Source organism: Ranitomeya variabilis, chromosome 3, assembly GCF_051348905.1.
Source record: "Ranitomeya variabilis isolate aRanVar5 chromosome 3, aRanVar5.hap1, whole genome shotgun sequence".
Taxonomy (NCBI): domain Eukaryota; kingdom Metazoa; phylum Chordata; class Amphibia; order Anura; family Dendrobatidae; genus Ranitomeya; species Ranitomeya variabilis.
The window spans coordinates 573411779-573430660 of NC_135234.1; the positions used below are offsets into that span (position 1 = coordinate 573411779).

The window sequence follows — 18882 nt, forward strand, 5'->3', positions numbered from 1 at the left end:
CGTCCACTTCCTGACTGACTGAGCGCCGTACAGTGAGAGCAGAGCGGTGACGTCACCGCTGTGCTGCTTTCACTTTCACTTTGCGGCGCTGAGTCAGAGGAGGAAGCAGACTGCAGGGGACGCAATGTGAGTATGTGCTGTTTGTTTTTTTTACATTTTACGCTAGTAACCAGGGTAAACATCGGGTAACTAAGCGCGGCCCTGCGCTTAGTAACCCGATGTTTACCCTGGTTACCAGTGTAAAATATCGCTGGTATCGTTGCTTTTGCTTTCAAACACAACGATACACAGCGATCGGACGACCAAATAAAGTTCTGGACTTTATTCAGCGACCAGCGACATCACAGCAGGATCCTGATCGCTGCTGCGTGTCAAACGAAACGATATCGCTAGCGAGGACGCTGCAACGTCACGGATTGCTAGCGATATCGTTATAATGTCGTTTCGTGTGAAGGTACCTTTAGGTTGAGGCTGTTCTCTGTAGGTGCTATGCAGAGAACTGCAGCTGTAGTATTTACTCAGCATCCGGACAGCCGAGAACCTGGGCAGGGTCAATTGTATAAGCATTATTGCTCCACAAAACCCTGTACTGAGAAATATGAGCATGTTATTATACACTACAACACTACAATCTTCTCAGTCTTGTGTAGAAATGTCGTGGATGGAAGAGTGGTTACAGAGCACACCTCAGGCTCTGGAGGACCTGCCATGTATGACACAGACTCCCCATTGAGTCAGTGCTATGTAATGCAGATACAGGTAGATGTGCACTCTATAGTTAATTATTTTTGCACTGCCCAACTTCAATTCATTTTTTTATTTACACTTTGCAATACTTCCGCTACATCTCCCTGTGATGTGGAGTCATCATTGCAAGGGAAAGTAGAATCTGCCAGGAGACAGGGCAATGTCTAAACGGGAGTGACGGATTATCCGTGAGCTGAGAATTGCTGGTTTCTGTGGGGTTTTTTAAACCGTTTTTACTGCATCTCTGTCCTTATTCTCAGAATTAGGCCACATCCTCAAGTTGAGTATTTGGTGATTTTTTTTTTACCTCAGTATTTGCAAACCAATACCAGGAGTGAGTGATAAAAACAGATGTGACGTGTTTCTATTCTACTTTTCCTCCGATTGTCCCACTCCTGGTTTTGGCTTACAAATACTGAGGTAAAAAACTCTCCAAATACTCAAAGTGTGCACGTGCCTTATTGTATCAGGTTTGGCTTTAGATGCAGAGCCTCAGACGGCACTCTGTACTTTCTGGTATGATTCTTATGGATTTGAACATGTAGACACTATTGCCTGTTTGCATTTCTTCATCTCAGACAATGGCACTGATCCTGCTACTTCATTGTGGGCTTCCAGGGGTCTGTCTGCCTTCATTACAGGAGAGAACAGCTGTCACATGGCATGAAGCAGCATGCTGAGCGCTTTGCGGCCAGAAACTTGTTTATTTACACGCCTCGTCTGGGTCGCCCACTCCTGCCATCAGGGACAGCTTCACTTCTGTCTTCTGTGCTAACAGCTCAGCTACATAAATTAATGCATTTGATGCATTTCTCAGCTGCATTATCCATAAATGTCCTGGTCTAAGTATCGCCGCATATGGCGCATGTATGTTTAAATACCATAGGCCATTCTAAGGCCACAGAGCCAACGATAAATCAACCTGATCCCAAGACAGTGACAGCTTCTTCTGTATTCTGTCCAGCGTGTAATGTGGAGCCCCTGATGGATATGTGGTGGCTCCAGTAGTTCACCCTATGACAGTCTCTACTCTGAATATTACAGGGCCCAATATACTCAGAGTGCTAGGATCGGGTATATTATATTATATATTATTACCCATCATTGTCCATGTCTATAGGGGAGTTTGCCTATCTAGCTTTCCAACGATACCTCTCTAATGTATACAGCAAGCTATAGGGAATTACAGGACAGCAAAAAAATATAGTGATAGAGTGCTGTATCCAAGCATATGAATGGAAAGTTGAGTGGAAGGAAAAAGTGTGGTAGAAAAAGGTGCACAAGCAACCGGGATAACCGCAGCCTTGAAAGGATTGTTCAGAAAAATTTGGGGAAGATTCACAAGGAGTGGACTGCTGCTGGAGTCATTGCTTCAATAGACACCACACACTGATGTATCCAGGACATGGGCTACAAGTGTCGCATTCCTTGTGTCAAGCCACTCATGACCAATAGACATCGCCAGAAACGTCTTACCTGGGCCAAGGAGAAAAAAAACTGGACTGTTGCTCAGTGGTCCAATGTGTTGTTTTCAGATGAAAGTAAAGTTTGCATTTCATTTGGAAATCAAGGTTCCAGAGTCTGGAGAAGAGAGGAGAGGTTCACAATCCAAGCTGCTTGAGGTCTAGTGTGATGTTTCCACAATCAGTGTTGGTTTGGGGAGCCATGTCATCTGCTGATGTAGGTCCACTGTGTTTTATCAAGACCAAAGTCAGCGCAGCCGTCTACCAGGACATTTTAGAGCACTTCATGCTTCCTTCTGCCGACAAGCTTTTTGGAGATGGAAATTTCATTCTCCAGCAGGAGTTGGCACCTGTTCACGCTGCCAAAAGTACCATTACCAGGTTTAAAACCAACAGCATCACTGTGCTTGATTGACCAGCAAACTCGCCTGACCTTTACCCCATAGAGAATCTATGGGGTATTGTCAAGAAGATGATGAGAGACACCAGACCCAACAATGCAGACGAGCTGAAGGCTGCTATCAAATCAACCTGGGCTTCCATAACAACTCAGCAGTGTCACAGGCTGATCGCCTCCATGCAACAACGCATTGATGCAGTAATTGATGCAAAAAGAGCCCCGACCAAGTATTGAGTGCATTTACTGAACATACATCTCAGTAGGCCAACATTTCAGATTTTAAAATAATTTTTCAAGTTGGTGTTATAAAGTATTCTAATTTACTGAGATAATGACTTTTTGGTTTTCATTGTCTGTCAGCCATAATCATCAACATTAACAGAAATAAACTCTTGAAATAGATCCCTCTGGTTGTAATGACTATATATGAGTTTCACTTTTTATATTGAAGAACTGAAATAAAGTAACTTTTTGATGATATTCTAATTTTGTGAGCGCACCTGTAGTATATAGTGAGAAATATAAATGTAATAAAAATAAAATAAGAACAAATAAAACAATGATGAAAATAATACCATGCCCCCCAAAAAGCCCATATCAACTCAAACCCACAAGAATCGACATTGAGATGCATTCATACATTGTGGTCAAATCATGTTTTTTGCCATAAATGGCAAAAAATCTTCAATTCACTTCAACATTTCTGTACCTGGATGAACACTTGCTGATGCTAAGCTTAAAGCTATGGTGAACATATCTATACAACGCTTAAAATGAATCTGTCATCTGGTGTTTGGTATGTAATCTGCAAACAGCATGATGCAGGGGTAGAGACCCTGATTCCAGGAATGTGTCTCACTCACTTGCCTGCTTGGTGCAGTTTTGAATCAGTTTTATCTGCTGCAGTTCCTTGAATGCTGAGCTCTGTACAACCCCGCTCACATCACTAATTTACTGCTTTGTGTGTACACTGTACATTGCCAGGAATCTGCTAATCAGTGGGAGTGGAGAGGAGGTTACAGAGAGCAGGAGGACCACATGGCACGAGACAATTAGTCCTGTCTTGATAATCTCCTGCTGATAAATACTGATTTTATTAAAACTGCTACAAACTGACCAGTAAGTGACACCTCTGAAATTAGGATCTCTGTCCCTGCAAAATTCTCCTAACCAATTATCTTCAAAGGAGTGAAGTCATGTAAAACTGATGTTTTTTTAAATAGTTTTTGAGCTTAATATTATTGTTTCAGCAAACTACATCAAGACAATGTGACAAATAAGATATCCCCTCTAATTTTTAATAATCCTAAAGCATTTAGCCTTTTATGTTTATTAAAAAGTATTTTTGTAGAACTACAAAGTAATCACCTTTTATAAAAATGTACAGTTTGGTCTGGACATCAAAGACCAAAATATCCCTAGATATCCTGAAAGGAGCAAGTGACAGATGGAAGGAGCAAGTGACAGATGACCACGGATGGGTGAACTGTTACTGGTCTGTAGTCCTTTGAATACCACACTGTAGATCGCTTAGTGCACATAGTGTGAGTCCTGTTCACACAGGACAATACACCGCCAAGAACAATGATCTTTTGTATTGGACAGAAGATCTTTTCACCCCATGAATGAATGTTTTGCTCGGTCATCGGGTGATCGGCAGCCTAAGTACACAGCCAGATAACTGAAATTACCGTTTTCAACAATGCTCGTTCACAATTCTCTTTCAGTGTATAACCCTCTTACATTTCTCTCCCTGTACAGGCTCTTAGAGGAACCTTTCTTCATGTTATCACCCACTTTACCAATTAGGAAGTGTATTTTATTTGCCTTGTATTTGACACATTTAGGGGGATGGGAAAGGTCTTTTTTATATGCTATCAGAACGGAAAATAGAGCAGCAGCACATCCATTTATCCCCCTATGAATAATCATGACCATCGACAATATTTACCGGTTCTGTATTGTGGAGATTTTGGGTTTGTTTAATTCTAATCATTGTCAGTGTATGTGAGCATAGGCATAAGTGAGATATAAGAAGTGCACATCCGGAGCATCTTGTTTTTTTGTGTTAATGCATATTTTACAAAATGTTGATTTTTACTGCAAAATGTACTTATTCCGTCTATGATTGGAAAGTTCTGATTGGAGTTTTCACAAAGTGACCGGTGTTTGTCTACTTTACAAAAGTAGATCAGGATGGGAGTGTTTTATTCTTATATTTCTTCAAAATATTGCTTTTTTATTTATAATTTTTTTTCTTATAAAGTGTGAAAATAGTCTTAGTATCAAAATGGTTAAAAGGTGTCTGCAAAAAAGGGACTGTTCAAACCAAACACAACACCTTCTAGAGAACATAACCCTAATGAAGAATCATATCTCTGGTGTCCAAATTCATTTCTGGAAATTGTTCTTTAATCAGATATGCTAATGAGATGCACAGTGCACCCTTGGCATGGCCGAGCAGTTCAGTGCACCTTTCCAACTTCTTGTTTTCCATCAATGTACTCCCTTCTCCATCTTGATTGATAGCTATGACTTTACAAAAGCAAAGAGGAGGGTGAAGATATACAGGAGGTGGTAATAATGTGCTCTGATCTGCTCGGCCACTGTAGGGGTGCACCAAGCATCTCATTGTGTATTGAATAAAGAGTAAGTTCTAGAAAACACGGCAACAGTTTTGGACCCAAAGGTAACATTTTTTATTGTGGCTATATTCTCTACAAGTTGCTGTGCTTGGTATGAATAGTCATTTTGTATTGCCAGACTCTTTTTTTGGAAATGTTTGCCGAAAGTGATTGGAATAGTTTTCTATTCCTTCCTTAGTCTGCATTTATGGCCTAAGGCTCTCCTGAACCCAAAAGTCTCACAGGCATATTGAAGACGGTCATATAAAGACCGGCAGCAGGTCATTGCATAGAGATCCATAGCCTTTTGAATCTGGCCTGATGCCTGCAGATTTAGCTTGTGTGGATTGCTGGACAAGCTTTAAGGGTATGTGCCCACGATCCGCAGTTGCTGCGGTTTGACACTGTGTCAGAGGCGTAGCTAGGGTTTTGGTTCAGAGGGGGCGAAGCTTCTGAGTGGGCCCCTAACCAGGTAACCTTGATTATAACTGGGTGACGCACCCTAATAGTGGAGGAGAACCTCAGCAGAGGACTGCACTGTTACTGAAGATAATCTCTATACAAAGACCAACATGGATATTACCGCCATATGGTCAGTGGTAGATACCAGCCCTGCAGAACATGTAAGAGATCACAGCAGAGTTACAGATAATGACTTACCGCTGATGTCCTTTATGATGGAATCGTTCACTTTTCCCATCTTTTCCTTCTGGCCCAGACCGACATGACAACTTCTTCCAGCTAGGACTCGTCTGCAGAGATTACAACAAAGACACGTTTCACTTCTCATGTTCCAGCAATCACCATCTATTCCCAACCTGCACAGACTCCTTATCCTGCTGATACCCCAAATACTGAGCTGCTGCTGCCGTATATGACCCTATTGCTGCACCCGATACCCCAATACTGAGCCCCTGCTGCCATATGTGTCCCTATTTCTGCACCTGATACCCCAATACTGAGCCGCTGCTGCCATATGTGTCCCTATTACTGCACCTGCTGTGTGGTTCTCTGTACCCTCTAAAGTAATGCCGGGTGCAAGTGCCCTAGAAATCAGTGCCCACATTTTGCCCCCTAGAAAGTAATATTGCCCTGTGTGCCCCTTTGATAGTCAAAGTAACCTGAGTTCCCCTATAACAATAAGTGCCCACTTTACATTTAATAATGTCCAGAGTCTCCCCCCTGTACAGCTCCCCTATACAGTTTAATGCCCACTCACTGTATAGTACCATCCACACAGTATACTGACTATACTGACCCCTTATTAGCCTCCAAACTGTTAGATGGCTCCTACACTGTATGATGGCCCTTTCACTGTAATCCCCACACTGTATGATTCCCCTTCACTGTAATCCCCACACTGTATGATGGCCCCATAGATCACCTCCATATAGTATAATGTACCAGATAGTCCTCAATATAGTACAAGGCAGCACCCCCATATGCAAACCCTGTAGTATAAGACAGTACCCTTATAGGCAGACCCTGTAGTATAAAGCAGCACCCCCATTGGCAGACCCTGTAGTATAAGGCAGCACCCCATAGGCAGACCCTATAGCATAACACAGCACCCCCCATAGGCAGATCCTGTAGCAGCACCCCCCATAGGCAGATCCTGTATATAAGGCAGCACCCCCCCATAGGCAGATCCTGTATATAAGGCAGCACCACCCCATAGCCAGATCCTGTATATAAGGCAGCACCCCCCAATAGGCAGATCCTGTATATAAGGCAGCACCCCCCCCCCCAATAGGCAGATCCTGTATATAAGGCAGCACCCCCCCAATAGGCAGATCCTGTATATAAGGCAGCACCCCCCAATAGGCAGATCCTGTGTATAAGGCAGCACCCCCCAATAGGCAGATGCTGTATGTAAGGCAGCACCCCCCCAATAGGCAGATGCTGTATGTAAGGCAGCACCCCCCCAATAGGCAGATCCTGTGTATAAGGCAGCACCCCCCAATAGGCAGATGCTGTATGTAAGGCAGCACCCCCCCAATAGGCAGATGCTGTATGTAAGGCAGCACCCCCCCCAATAGGCAGATCCTGTGTATAAGGCAGCACCCCCCAATAGGCAGATGCTGTATGTAAGGCAGCACCCCCCCAATAGGCAGATGCTGTATGTAAGGCAGCACCCCCCCCAATAGGCAGATGCTGTATATAAGGCAGCACCCCCCCAATAGGCAGATGCTGTATATAAGGCAGCACCCCCCTAATAGGCAGATCCTGTATATAAGGCAGCACCCACCCAATAGGCAGATCCTGCATATAAGGCAGCACCCCCCTAATAGGCAGATCCTGTATATAAGGCAGCACCCCCCCTAATAGGCAGATCCTGTATATCAGGCATGTCAAACTCAGGGTACCCCGAGGGCCACATGAGTAAGGCTAGGTTCACATTGCATTAATGTGTGCACGCTAACGGACAGCGTTGCACGGCGAAAATGTCGCAATTAACGCCGTGCAACGGGTCCGTTAGAGCACCCATTGACAGCAATGTGAAGTTTCCCTGTAGCGCATCGCTAGCGCGTGCCTTTTTCGGCTCGCGCTAGCGATGTGCCGTTCTTCTGTGGCGCGCCTCGGACGCTGCTTGCAGCGTCCGCGGCGCGCCCGAGGTCCGTTCCCCGCTCTCGCAGATCGGGGATCTGTGAGAGCGGGGACGTTAACGCGACCCCCTAACGCGGCCCCTAAATAAACATTGCGTTAGCGCAATCCGCTAGCGCTAAACGGATTGCCCTAACGCAATGTGAACCTAGCCTAACAAGAGGTTGTTGCGAGGGCCGCACACAGCAGCTAATGTCACACACGTATTTTAACAGCAGTCATGAAAACAAGATATGAAGTAGTAATATGTAACAGCAACATATATTTGCAGTGCGCAACAGCAACTAATATATTTAACAAAAATACAGCAATTAAAAACTAAACATTTATTTGCCATCATTTTTTTCAATCATTAGTGTTTTGTCCTGAGGCTTGACACCTCTTTGTGCTAACAATTGTTGGTATATCAGGCTGAAATGACAACGCAGTGCCTACTTTGATCAAAGATGATAAGTGGTGCTCAGTCAGCCTTGGTCTCTGAGAAGATTTTGTTAGTTTCATAAAAGAAAATAACTGTTCGCAAACATAGGTTGAACCAAACATTGCCATAATCTTTGTGGCAAACTTTTTAAAGTTGTTAAACTTTTCAGGAAGGTATGAAAAGAAACCAGGCATTCCCACTTCAAGATACTTTGCTCTGAGTGTAGAATCAGATTGTATTTCTAAGGGCTCATTTCCACTGGCGAGAGACAAATCGGTCCGTAATCTGGACCGAAAAAAGGGATGTAGCGTATGCGATTGTCATGCGAGTGTAATGCGAGTGCAATGCGATTTTTAATCGCACCATCCGTTTTACATCCGTATGACATCCGTATGCAATCCGTTTTTTTTCTCTGCAACTATTTTTAGACAGTCATTTACAGAACCATGGACAGTGTTCTAGGCCACAGAATGGTGATGTATCCGTAAAAAACGGACGGAATACGGATGGTCCGTATTCCGTACGTTTTTTTTCTCGCACCCATTGACTTGCATTGGCGAGTCTCGTCCGAGACTCGCAGCAAATCGCAGCATGCTGCAATTTTTTTCTCAGTCCGATTTCGGCTGAGAAAAAAATCGCAAATGAAAAGACACCTATTGAATAACATTGGTCCGAGTGCAATCCGATTTTTTATCGGATTGCACTCGTCCGTTTTCCTCGCCAGTGGAAATGAGCCCTAAAAGTTCCATCTGCAGGCTTTCTTCTGCCTTTGCAACATCAAAGGTGAATGGTGCTGAGAATAATGCAAACTGATGTTCAAAAGATGAGAAATCACAAAATCTTTCCTGGAATTCCTTTGACAATAGCTTCAGATGACTGTCATACTTAGCAAAGATAAGTACAGACTCAGTATTAGCTGTGTTTTTTAACTCTTTGCACGTAGGAAAATGAACTAAATTTTCATTTGACAACTGCGACTTCCATAAGCTTAGTTTTGCAAGGAAGCACTTGATATGCTATGTCACAAGCGCTCAATGTAAGACTATGAGGCTATGTCCACTTATTGCAGATTCGTGTGGGGATTTCCTGTGTTTTAGTCCGGATTTCACCTGCGTTTTACCACCTGTGGATTCCTATTGTGGAGCTGGTGTAAAACGCTGCGGAATCCGCAAAAAGAATTGACATGCTGCGGAAAATACAACGCAGCGTTTCCGCGCGGTAGTTTCCGCACCATGTGCACTGCGGATTTGGTTTTCCATAGGTTTACATGGTACTGTAAACCAGACGGAAAACTGCTGCGAGTCCGCAGCGGCCAATCCGCACCGTGTGCACACAGCCTGACAGTGAGAGAGAGGCCAGAACGAGGCTCCCACAGACTCACACTGATTAGTGACCTCTGCGCTGCTCCATGAAACACTGGAGCCTTGGACAGGCCACAAACTGCAGGAGACGGAGCCAAGCAGAGACTAAAACATATGAAAACGCCAGAAGGTATCAGACAGGGGGCAGGGGACGCGGATTTCAGCACAGCTCCAGCAATGAAATACAAAATAATGCTGGAGTGGTGCTGTAAATGTGATGCAGCTCTTGGTTACTGTATGGGGGCTCCTTATACTAATACTCATAAAAGGCCCAGGTGGTACGTATCAAAAGGCCCCGACCCCCCCATCTCCAGCCTCCCCCCATCTCCAGGCTCCCCAGACAGCAAATATTATGTGATGGAGTACATATAATATCAGAACTAAACATAATATTCAGCCCCCAGTGACCTGTCCCCCCTCCCCCACTTCAGTCCCAATACCCCCATCAACTCACATCCACCCCCTCAGTGCCCTGTCCCACCTCACCCACCTTCTGCCCCCACAATACCCCCATCGTCTCACATTCACCCCCCCCCCCCAGTACCCTGTCCCCCCTCACTCACTTTCAGCCCCCACAATACCCCAACGCTCTCAGTGACAAACCTGAATTTAATAAACCTAAAATGTTCCATCCCCAGCACTTACTGATAACGTTTGCACTGCAGGCAGGACCAGGAAGTGTAAGTGTAATGCAAGGTGGGCACTAGGACCCAGCGTGCCTGAGCCAATCCCAGCGTGCACAGAGTGAGGAAAACTGCAGCCATAGGAAATGCTTCATGATCAGGTCAGACGGGCGAAACCATTCACTGCAGGGGGGAGACTGCAGCCGGCCACTGTGCTAGCAGCCTGCAGTCTCCGTCAGACGGGAGCAGACATTATACTGCTCTGCTCCTATGCGGTGTTCTGCCTCGTCACAGAAGTGGCCCTGGCTCCCAGTGGGCCCCTTCATGTGACAGGGCCTGGGACGATGGCCTCCTCTGCCCCCCCAGTAGCTACGCTAACAGCACCAATGGCAGGTTACATACAGATGGTGTTCCACCAGTTCATAGAGTAACAGCTCTCCATTTGCATCACAATTATTTATAATCTGAGTGCTCACCCCTCTCTTTAGTTTTTAATGGTTACATACAGGAGGGCCACTCACTTGCTTGGACTTTGCCTGTGCGGCAGTGGGTCCCTTCTTCCTCAGCACGGTCACAGTATCCCAGTCACTCTCAGCCACGACTCTTCCTCCGCTCACAACAAAACTGACTTAGGTGATCAGCAGCCACACGAGCCGCAGATGTACAAAACTCACGATCAGCACTTCCGGGTCGTCATTCATTGGCCCATATCCCTGTATATGACCTGCTTACGTGATCAGCAGCCGACCAAAGTACACGCGTCATGGATTGACACGGAGCTAGTTGGTCGGCTGCTGATCACGTAAGCAGGTCATATGCAGGGATATGGGCCAATGAATGAAGAGCCGGAAGTGCTGATCGTGAAGTTTTGAGCATCTGCGGCCCGCACAAAAGTCTCAAACTTTGTGTTTAGAGACAAAGTTTGAGACTTTTGTGAGGGCCGCAGATATGCCTGTAAAGGGCCGCATGCGGCCCTCGGGACGCGTGTTTGACATGCCTGCTGTATATAAGGCAGCACCCCCCCAATAGGCAGATCCCGTATATAAGGCAGCACCCCCCAATAGGCAGATCCTGTATATAAGGCAGCACCCCCCTAATAGGCAGATCCTGTATATAAGGCAGCACCCCCCAATAGGCAGATCCTGTATATAAGGCAGCACCCCCCCCAATAGGCAGATCCTGTATATAAGGCAGCACCCCCCAATAGGCAGATCCTGTATATAAGGCAGCACCCCCCCAATAGGCAGATCCTGTGTATAAGGCAGCACCCCCACCCCCAAAGGCAGATCCTGTATATAAGGCAGCACCACCCCATAGCCAGATCCTGGATATAAGGCAGCACTCCTTAATAGGCAGATCCTGTATATAAGGCAGCACCCCCCCCCCCCAATAGGCAGATCCTGTATATAAGGCAGCACCCCCCCCCCCAATAGGCAGATCCTGTATATAAGGCAGCACCCCCCCAATAGGCAGATCCTGTATATAAGGCAGCGCCCCCCCAATACAGCTCACCTTGCGATAATGGGCAGGGGGCCCACTGCTGGCACCGGGCCCCCCGCCTGCTCAGGGGCCCCATAGCGGCAGAGCGCCGATGCAGTTACAGTAGCGTAGCTCCGGGTGGGCCCCCACAGAGCACCAGGCCCGGGACGATGGCCCCCTCTGCCCCCCCGGTAGCTACGCTACTGCACTGCGTACTTGTGCAGCATCAAACCCGCAGCTGCCAGCTATTACAGCATAGTGGATGGGATTTCAAAAAATCCCATGTCCACGATGCATCCACAGACGCCCGCGGAGACTGATATCCGTGCGTCTTTCCACACCGCATGTCAATTTCCCTTGCAGAGAAGAGAAATTGACATGCTGACATTCTCTTCACCAATAGGATGTATTGGATGCGTTGAATCCGCGCGGTTTAGTGAGCACATGCGGATTTACCTGTGTTCATTGGCAGGCAGCACTCTGGACGCAGCGAACATGCACTGTGTCCAAATCGCTGCTACTTCCGGATCATGGATTGTCTGATCACCTGCAAAATGCTATAATTCACCCAAATCACTGTCAAAAAGTACTCAAATAAAAGTAGTGCTCAGAGGCAATTGTTGTAGTGCCAAAGAAAAAACTAATCTGCAATTAACGTTGTTGCGTTTATTATTAGCTTTACGGTGGACAGCGGATTAGTATGACCCAGGGTACATGTGACTCACAGATTTCAGTAATCATACTTCTTAGGAAAAATACTGGACATGAGGCTGTAAAGCTACAAAGGATGCAGTGATTACAGTTCAGCAGAATTCACATTTGTCACAGCACATCCTTTACCGAGTTATCAGATGAAAAAATGCTGCTTTTTTGTGGAGGGTTACATTTTCTCTTCAGGTGACTGCTACATAATATCAATCTGCTCTGATTATTGTGTTTTTTTAATGCGTTTTCTCCCCTTTTTTATGAGTTTTTGCTGCAGATTTGAAGCTGTTTTTTTTCATGCATTTTTTTCTACTGCAGTAAAGCTGGGAATCTGGTCTTTAAAAAGCAACTGCATTTTTTTAGGCTCCCCATAAAAGCCTGTAAAAAAAAAAAAAAAAAACGCACCAAAATGTTCAACAGTCTTTAACAGTATGTGCACACAGTCTGTAAACATCGCGCGCTTGCGCAGCGTCAAACCCACAGTGTCCACAGTGTTACAGCATAGTGGAAGGGATTTCAAGAAATCCCATGTCCACTATGCGTGCACCAACTCCTGCGGCTTACCTGCGGAAAAGGACATGTGGCGCGTCTTTCTAGACCGCGGCATGTCAGCTTATCTTGCGGAGATGCGAGTTTCTGCAAGATAAATGTCACCCATACAATGTATTGGATACAACCATTCTGCACGGTTCTCTAATCACATGTGGAGTCACCTACGTTCAATAAGCGGCAGTTCTTTAGACGTAGCGGACATGTGCTGTGTCCGAAGCGCTGCTGATTCCAGAGCGTGTGCACCTACCCTAAAGCGAACCTGTCAGCAGGATTTTGCTAAGTAAACTACAATGTCAGGTTGGCTCTGTAATACTGATTAAAATGATACCTGGGGTGAAGAAATCCATCGTATGGCTCTTGTGAAATCAGTGTTAGAAATTTTCAGTTAATGAGATGCTCGTGCTTCGGGGCAGGACTGTAGGCAGAGTCTTATCTTCTTTCTCTAAGCCAGAGAAACCAAGGAAAGACCTGCCCACAGGCCGCCCCACGCACAAACATGTTCTTCATCATAGGGACAGACTGTTTGTGCTTTGGGGCGGCCTGTGGGCAGGTCTTTCCTTGGTTTCTCTGGCTTAGAGAAAGAAGATAAGACTCTGCCTACAGTCCGACTCCAGAGTTCAGGCATATCATTAGCTGAGAACGTTTAGGGTATGTGCACACGTCCGGATTTCTTGCAGAAATTTCCTGAAGAAAACCGGAAATTTTCTGCAAGAAATCCGCATTTTTTTTTTGCGTTTTTTTTCCGTTTTTTTCGCGGGTTTTTTAGCATTCTGCAAGCGTAATTAGCTTGCAGAATGCTAAAGTTTTCCAAGCGATCTGTAGCATTGCTTGGAAAACTGACTGACAAGTTGGTCACACTTGTCAAACATACTGTTTGACAAGTGTGACCAACTTTTTACTATAGATGCTGCTTATGCAGCATCTATAGTAAAAGATAGAATGTTTAAAAATAATAAAAAAAATTAAAAAATGCTTATACTCACCTGCAGACAGCTGATCTCCTCAGCGGCGTCCGTTCCTATAGCTGGTGTGTGTGCGCAGGACCTTCCATGACGTCGCGGTCACGTGAGCGGTCACATGACCGGTCTCGCGACCAATCACAGGACCGCGACGTCATCGCAGGTCCTTCACCGCACACCAGCTATAGGAACCGAAGCGGCAGCATGCACCGGAGAGGCGGGAAGACATCGAAGGTGAGTATATCACTATTTTTTATTTTATTTCTTTTTTTTGGACCAATTATATGGTGCCCAGTCCGTGGAGGAGAGTCTCCTCTCCTCCACCCTGGGTACCAACCGCACATAATCTGCTTACTTCTCGCATGGTGTGCACAGCCCCGTGCGGAAAGTATACAGATCAATGCACTCCTAGGTGTGCGGAATCCCCGCAATTCCGCATTTTTAATGAACATGTTGCTTTCTTTTCCGCGATGCGATTTTTCCGCAGAAAAAAATGCAATATTTGCACAAGAAATGCGGAATACACTGTAAATAATAAAAGGCATATGTTAGCGTTTTTTTCGCGTTTTTATCACGTTTTTATAGCGAAAAAACGTGAAAAAAACGCGAAAAATACTGAACGTGTGCACATGGCCTTAACCACATTTCTTCACCCCAGTTATCATTTTAATCAGTGTAATACTACCAACCTGACACTGTCTGTAGTTTTCCTGCTGACAGTAGTCATGAGTTTTCATGAAATTACTTCCTGTTTGATTTAACTGTTGAATGCAATGGATTTTCTGCAAATAAAAAATGTTGTGTTTATGCTACATGGGAAGAAGGCCTAAGGATTTTTTACATAATGTAGATTTATTGCAGAAGTTTGTTATTGTTTCATTCATATGATGGGTTTCCAGATGTCTAAGTGTTTTCTGTCTAACCAACCCATTCAGATGAATGAAACTAACGTTCAACCCTATAAATTTCTTTAGCATATCTTAAATGTTGCAGTCAGGTCGCTGTTTTGTACAGTCTTTGTGACCTGACTTGGATGGAGAAATATATATGTTTTTAAGTTGGCAACCCATTTAATTTTAACTGTAGGAAACGTAATATCCTGTCCGAGTGTACTGGGTAATATGAAGACACAATGTACAACCTTCACCTTCTGTAGTCACATGTCTATGAAGACCGTAGTCTTTTCACTTGTTTCAGAGATATGTTAGAAAAATTGCATTAGTTATGGTTGATAAGGAGGAACCCCACATTGTAAGTGAGTGTTGATGACATTGTGAGCTTTGAGACACGTGCACAATCAGTAGGTTTTGTGCACATTAGAATAAGATACATACATGATAACTACCGATTGTACACATCTCAACGGGTGTGTGGGCCCATAACCACCATCGTCACTGCTCATTTCTGTTGCAGAAGTGAGCTACGCCATGAAACTTGGGATAGCCCCATTAACAGCAAGCTATTTCTCCTTACTTCAGCATTCATTATCGGAACAATATCTGCTGGTCTAAATACACTGTAAGAGGCTGGTTTGTATATTGCCAAGCTCTCTGGCCCTTCCTTGCCCTTAGTTTAATGTCAGCTGGGTCATGAGCAGAAGACCTGAGGAATCTAAATAGCCAGCCTGTTAGCAATGTGAGCAATGTCCTGTTCACTTCAAAACTGGATTAGCATTCTATCAAGAAAGGGAAAATCCACATGCCAAAAATCATCCGACACTGTTGTATATCCTAGTCTCAGATATTATGTCTTGTTTGTTAAGGGACAGATAAGGAAATCCCTAATGTTAGGGATCAGTAACAAGATGACCTCCGCTAAGTAATAGGTAAAATATCTATACACATGCCTAATTCTTGTGCTTTCTTTCTATTCAGGTTTCCACAGTCATCAGTAGCATTCGTCAGGTTTCCAAGGTTGCCCTGAAGGAAGACTCAAAGCCCAACAAAGACAGTGAAGATGCCTTTTATAATTCACAGAAGTTTGAGGTTTTATATTGTGGGAAGGTGGTAATTGCCCATAAAAATGCCCCTTCAACACTTATTGATGACTGTATCGAGAAATTCTCTCTACACGAACGTCAGCGTCTGAAACTGCTGAGCGAGCAACAGAGTGTGGACTCGAGCTGTGACCTCACCTTGGCTGAGACTAACTTTCCACTCTCTCCATCTGATAGTACATTTCAGGATCTGGACACTGACTCTAATGCCAATTCTGCCTCCAGGAACCATTCAGGGATATTTACAGTAGGTAGCCAGAACAATCTTGCTGGTATGCGGGTATCTTTTCCGGAGAGGATACTTGAAGACTCAGGCTTTGATGACCAGCAGGAGTTTAGGTCTCGATGTAGTAGTGTGACTATTCAGAAGAAGGGTTATGATGGAAAAGTACAGTCAAGAAGAAGACATGCAAGTGCACCAAGCCATGTGCAACCCTCTGACTCTGAGAAGAACAGAACAATGCTCTTTCAGGTATGTACAAATCTAGAATAACTCCCTGGAGGTTCTCTGTTTCAGCATTTTAAACATTGTATTGCTTCATGTTCTTGGTTTTGTTCATCAACCACCAAACAGTAGCACCACAGGCTCATTCTTACATGTCCAAGAAATAGTAATTTCATGTATTCTGCTGACTTCATCTTCTTGGTCCATGCATTAGATAATGGGTGGAGGTATAACAAGCTATATTTGGTTTCTAGGGCCAAGTTGCTGTGGTGCCTTGTAGACTGGGTTTTGTGTTGCCCTAGGCATTTTGAACCATCCAAATAGTATGTGTTTCACCACAAATATATCAGGGCATAATGAAGCAAATTAGCCTGCAAAGGTTCATTTTGAAGTGTACGCAATAGAAGGGAGTGAAAAATCTGTTTAAATAAAGGTCTTCTTCTGGAGGTCTCTCCTTGTTGAGCTGAAATGACAGTAGCCGCAGCGTTCTAGGATCAGGTCATTGTTGTAGGACCTATAACATAAAGCCATTGGACACCTTTTGTAATGGAGAATCATTTTTTTCCAAAGTGCACGCCTTTTTGGCTAAAAATATTTTTTTCAATAGGTTCATATTCAAATTGTTGGCTTTACAACCTCTATGTATCACACTACACAGCTAGCTTCTGAATGAGCTGACGGTGAATCTATGGCATGGTATATTCTTTATCAGTGTTCTTCTAAACTCTTCTAAATGCCTCTTCACCAATGAGACAAACAAAACCACAGGTTCAATACAAACATTAACCCCTGTGCCCGTCAGGAGATGTTACAACCACAACGGTCCCATACAAATAAATATATAAACCTATAGAAAATATGCACGAGTCAGACCTCAAAATACAAAAAATACCAAATTTTATTAAGAGACAAAAAAGTAACAAAAGACAGCAATGATGGTGATGTATACCAGTATAAATGACACCATAGATCTGAGGCACGTATTAGTACCAATATCCCTCTTGCCACACATACAAGTATCCCATATACTAACAACTTATTACGCCCAATGGCATGATACATATAGTATTATATCTCTAGTGTGGCATAGTAAAATATGTTTAGCAATAACAAACTACATTACCTCAGATCTGATGGTGCCAGGTCCCCTACGCGCGTTTCGGCAGCGTGAGCCTTTTTCCGGGGGAGTGGCATCATCAGATCACTAACCAGATTATATAGTGCTCCCGCCCAATCATATTTAATAAAAATGCTCAGCGTCATGAAGCCACCTCCTTATTGCGGCGCATGCTCCGACCGCCGCCACAAGACCCGAGTCCCTCACGGCGTCATCAGATGCCCACAAGAAGGCCCGCCCAGGCAATCACGTGAGCGCAGGACCCGATAGAGACGCCAGTGATCAACGCACAGCCAAGTAGCGAGGGGCGCGCACGCGCACAGAGGCGGCCACACACGGAGCAGAGCGACCATAATAAAACCAGGTAACAATAGCGCTCAATTCAAATTCTAACCCGAGCATCATAAATGAACAGCAGACAAACCGGATCCCATATATTACAATGGTGTATATATACATAAAATGGGTGCCATAAAAAATGCAGCAATAAACGTGCATAATGCACGAATAAATTCATATGAAACACACATAAAAAGTGCAAAGTGCCATAATTATAATGTGCAACCTACAACAAAATAACAAAAAATGCCAATATCCTAATATATATTGACACCAAATATATTCTATAAATATCATAGCAAATAAATATGCTATATATATATAAACGTGTTATTATATAAAGTGCAAAGCGCATAAAAACTACAGACATACTGACAAAATAAACAAATATATTGTACACAAATAAGTGGAGAACACTCTCTCAAAATATACAAATATTATATAAAAAGTGCATATTTATTATGAAGTGAATACAATATGAGAATTCTTCCATTTTCGTCCGACTTCGATCACAACTCACAAGGGTCAAAAATCTTGGCAGAAACTAAAAAAATATAATAACAAAAACAGTTAAAGTCAACATAAAAAAGAAAAGGTTAAAATCCAATAAACCACACATTTAAAAACAGCAACCATGTCAAAGAAAAGGTGCAAAGCTCAGAGTTTCATTTAAGCCGTCAGGTTTCAAGGTGCGAAGTTCCCAAATCCAACGGGATTCTTTTTGGGCCAACATTTTACTCACATTCCCTCCCCGTGGATTTAAAGGGATACAATCTATCCCCTTTACCCTCAGACACGAAGGATCACTGGCATGAAATTGTTTAAAGTGCCTCGGGACACTTTTCAATAAGTCCAGATTATCTTCCTCCTTCCCAGCAATGATATCTCTCACATGTTCTCTGATTCGTATCTTCAGGGCTCTTGTTGTCAACCCTATATAGATTTTAATACATGTACAATACGCGTAATAAACTACCGCAGTGGTCGTACACGTTATTGTGTGTGTAATTTTGAAATTTCGTCCATCAGAAGATACGAATTCAGTTG

At 44.1% G+C, this 18882-nt stretch overlaps 1 protein-coding gene across 2 annotated transcripts in view; it reads left to right on the top strand.

The window, feature by feature from the left end:
* TBC1D4 (TBC1 domain family member 4) overlaps window positions 1–18882 on the top strand; it is a 208737-nt gene that overhangs the window by 90329 nt on the left and 99526 nt on the right. For both annotated transcript variants that reach the window (XM_077297240.1, XM_077297242.1), the window contains one exon: window positions 15813–16406. In XM_077297240.1, the coding sequence (XP_077153355.1) occupies window positions 15813–16406 (594 nt within the window). The remainder of the gene's footprint in view (window positions 1–15812; window positions 16407–18882) is intronic.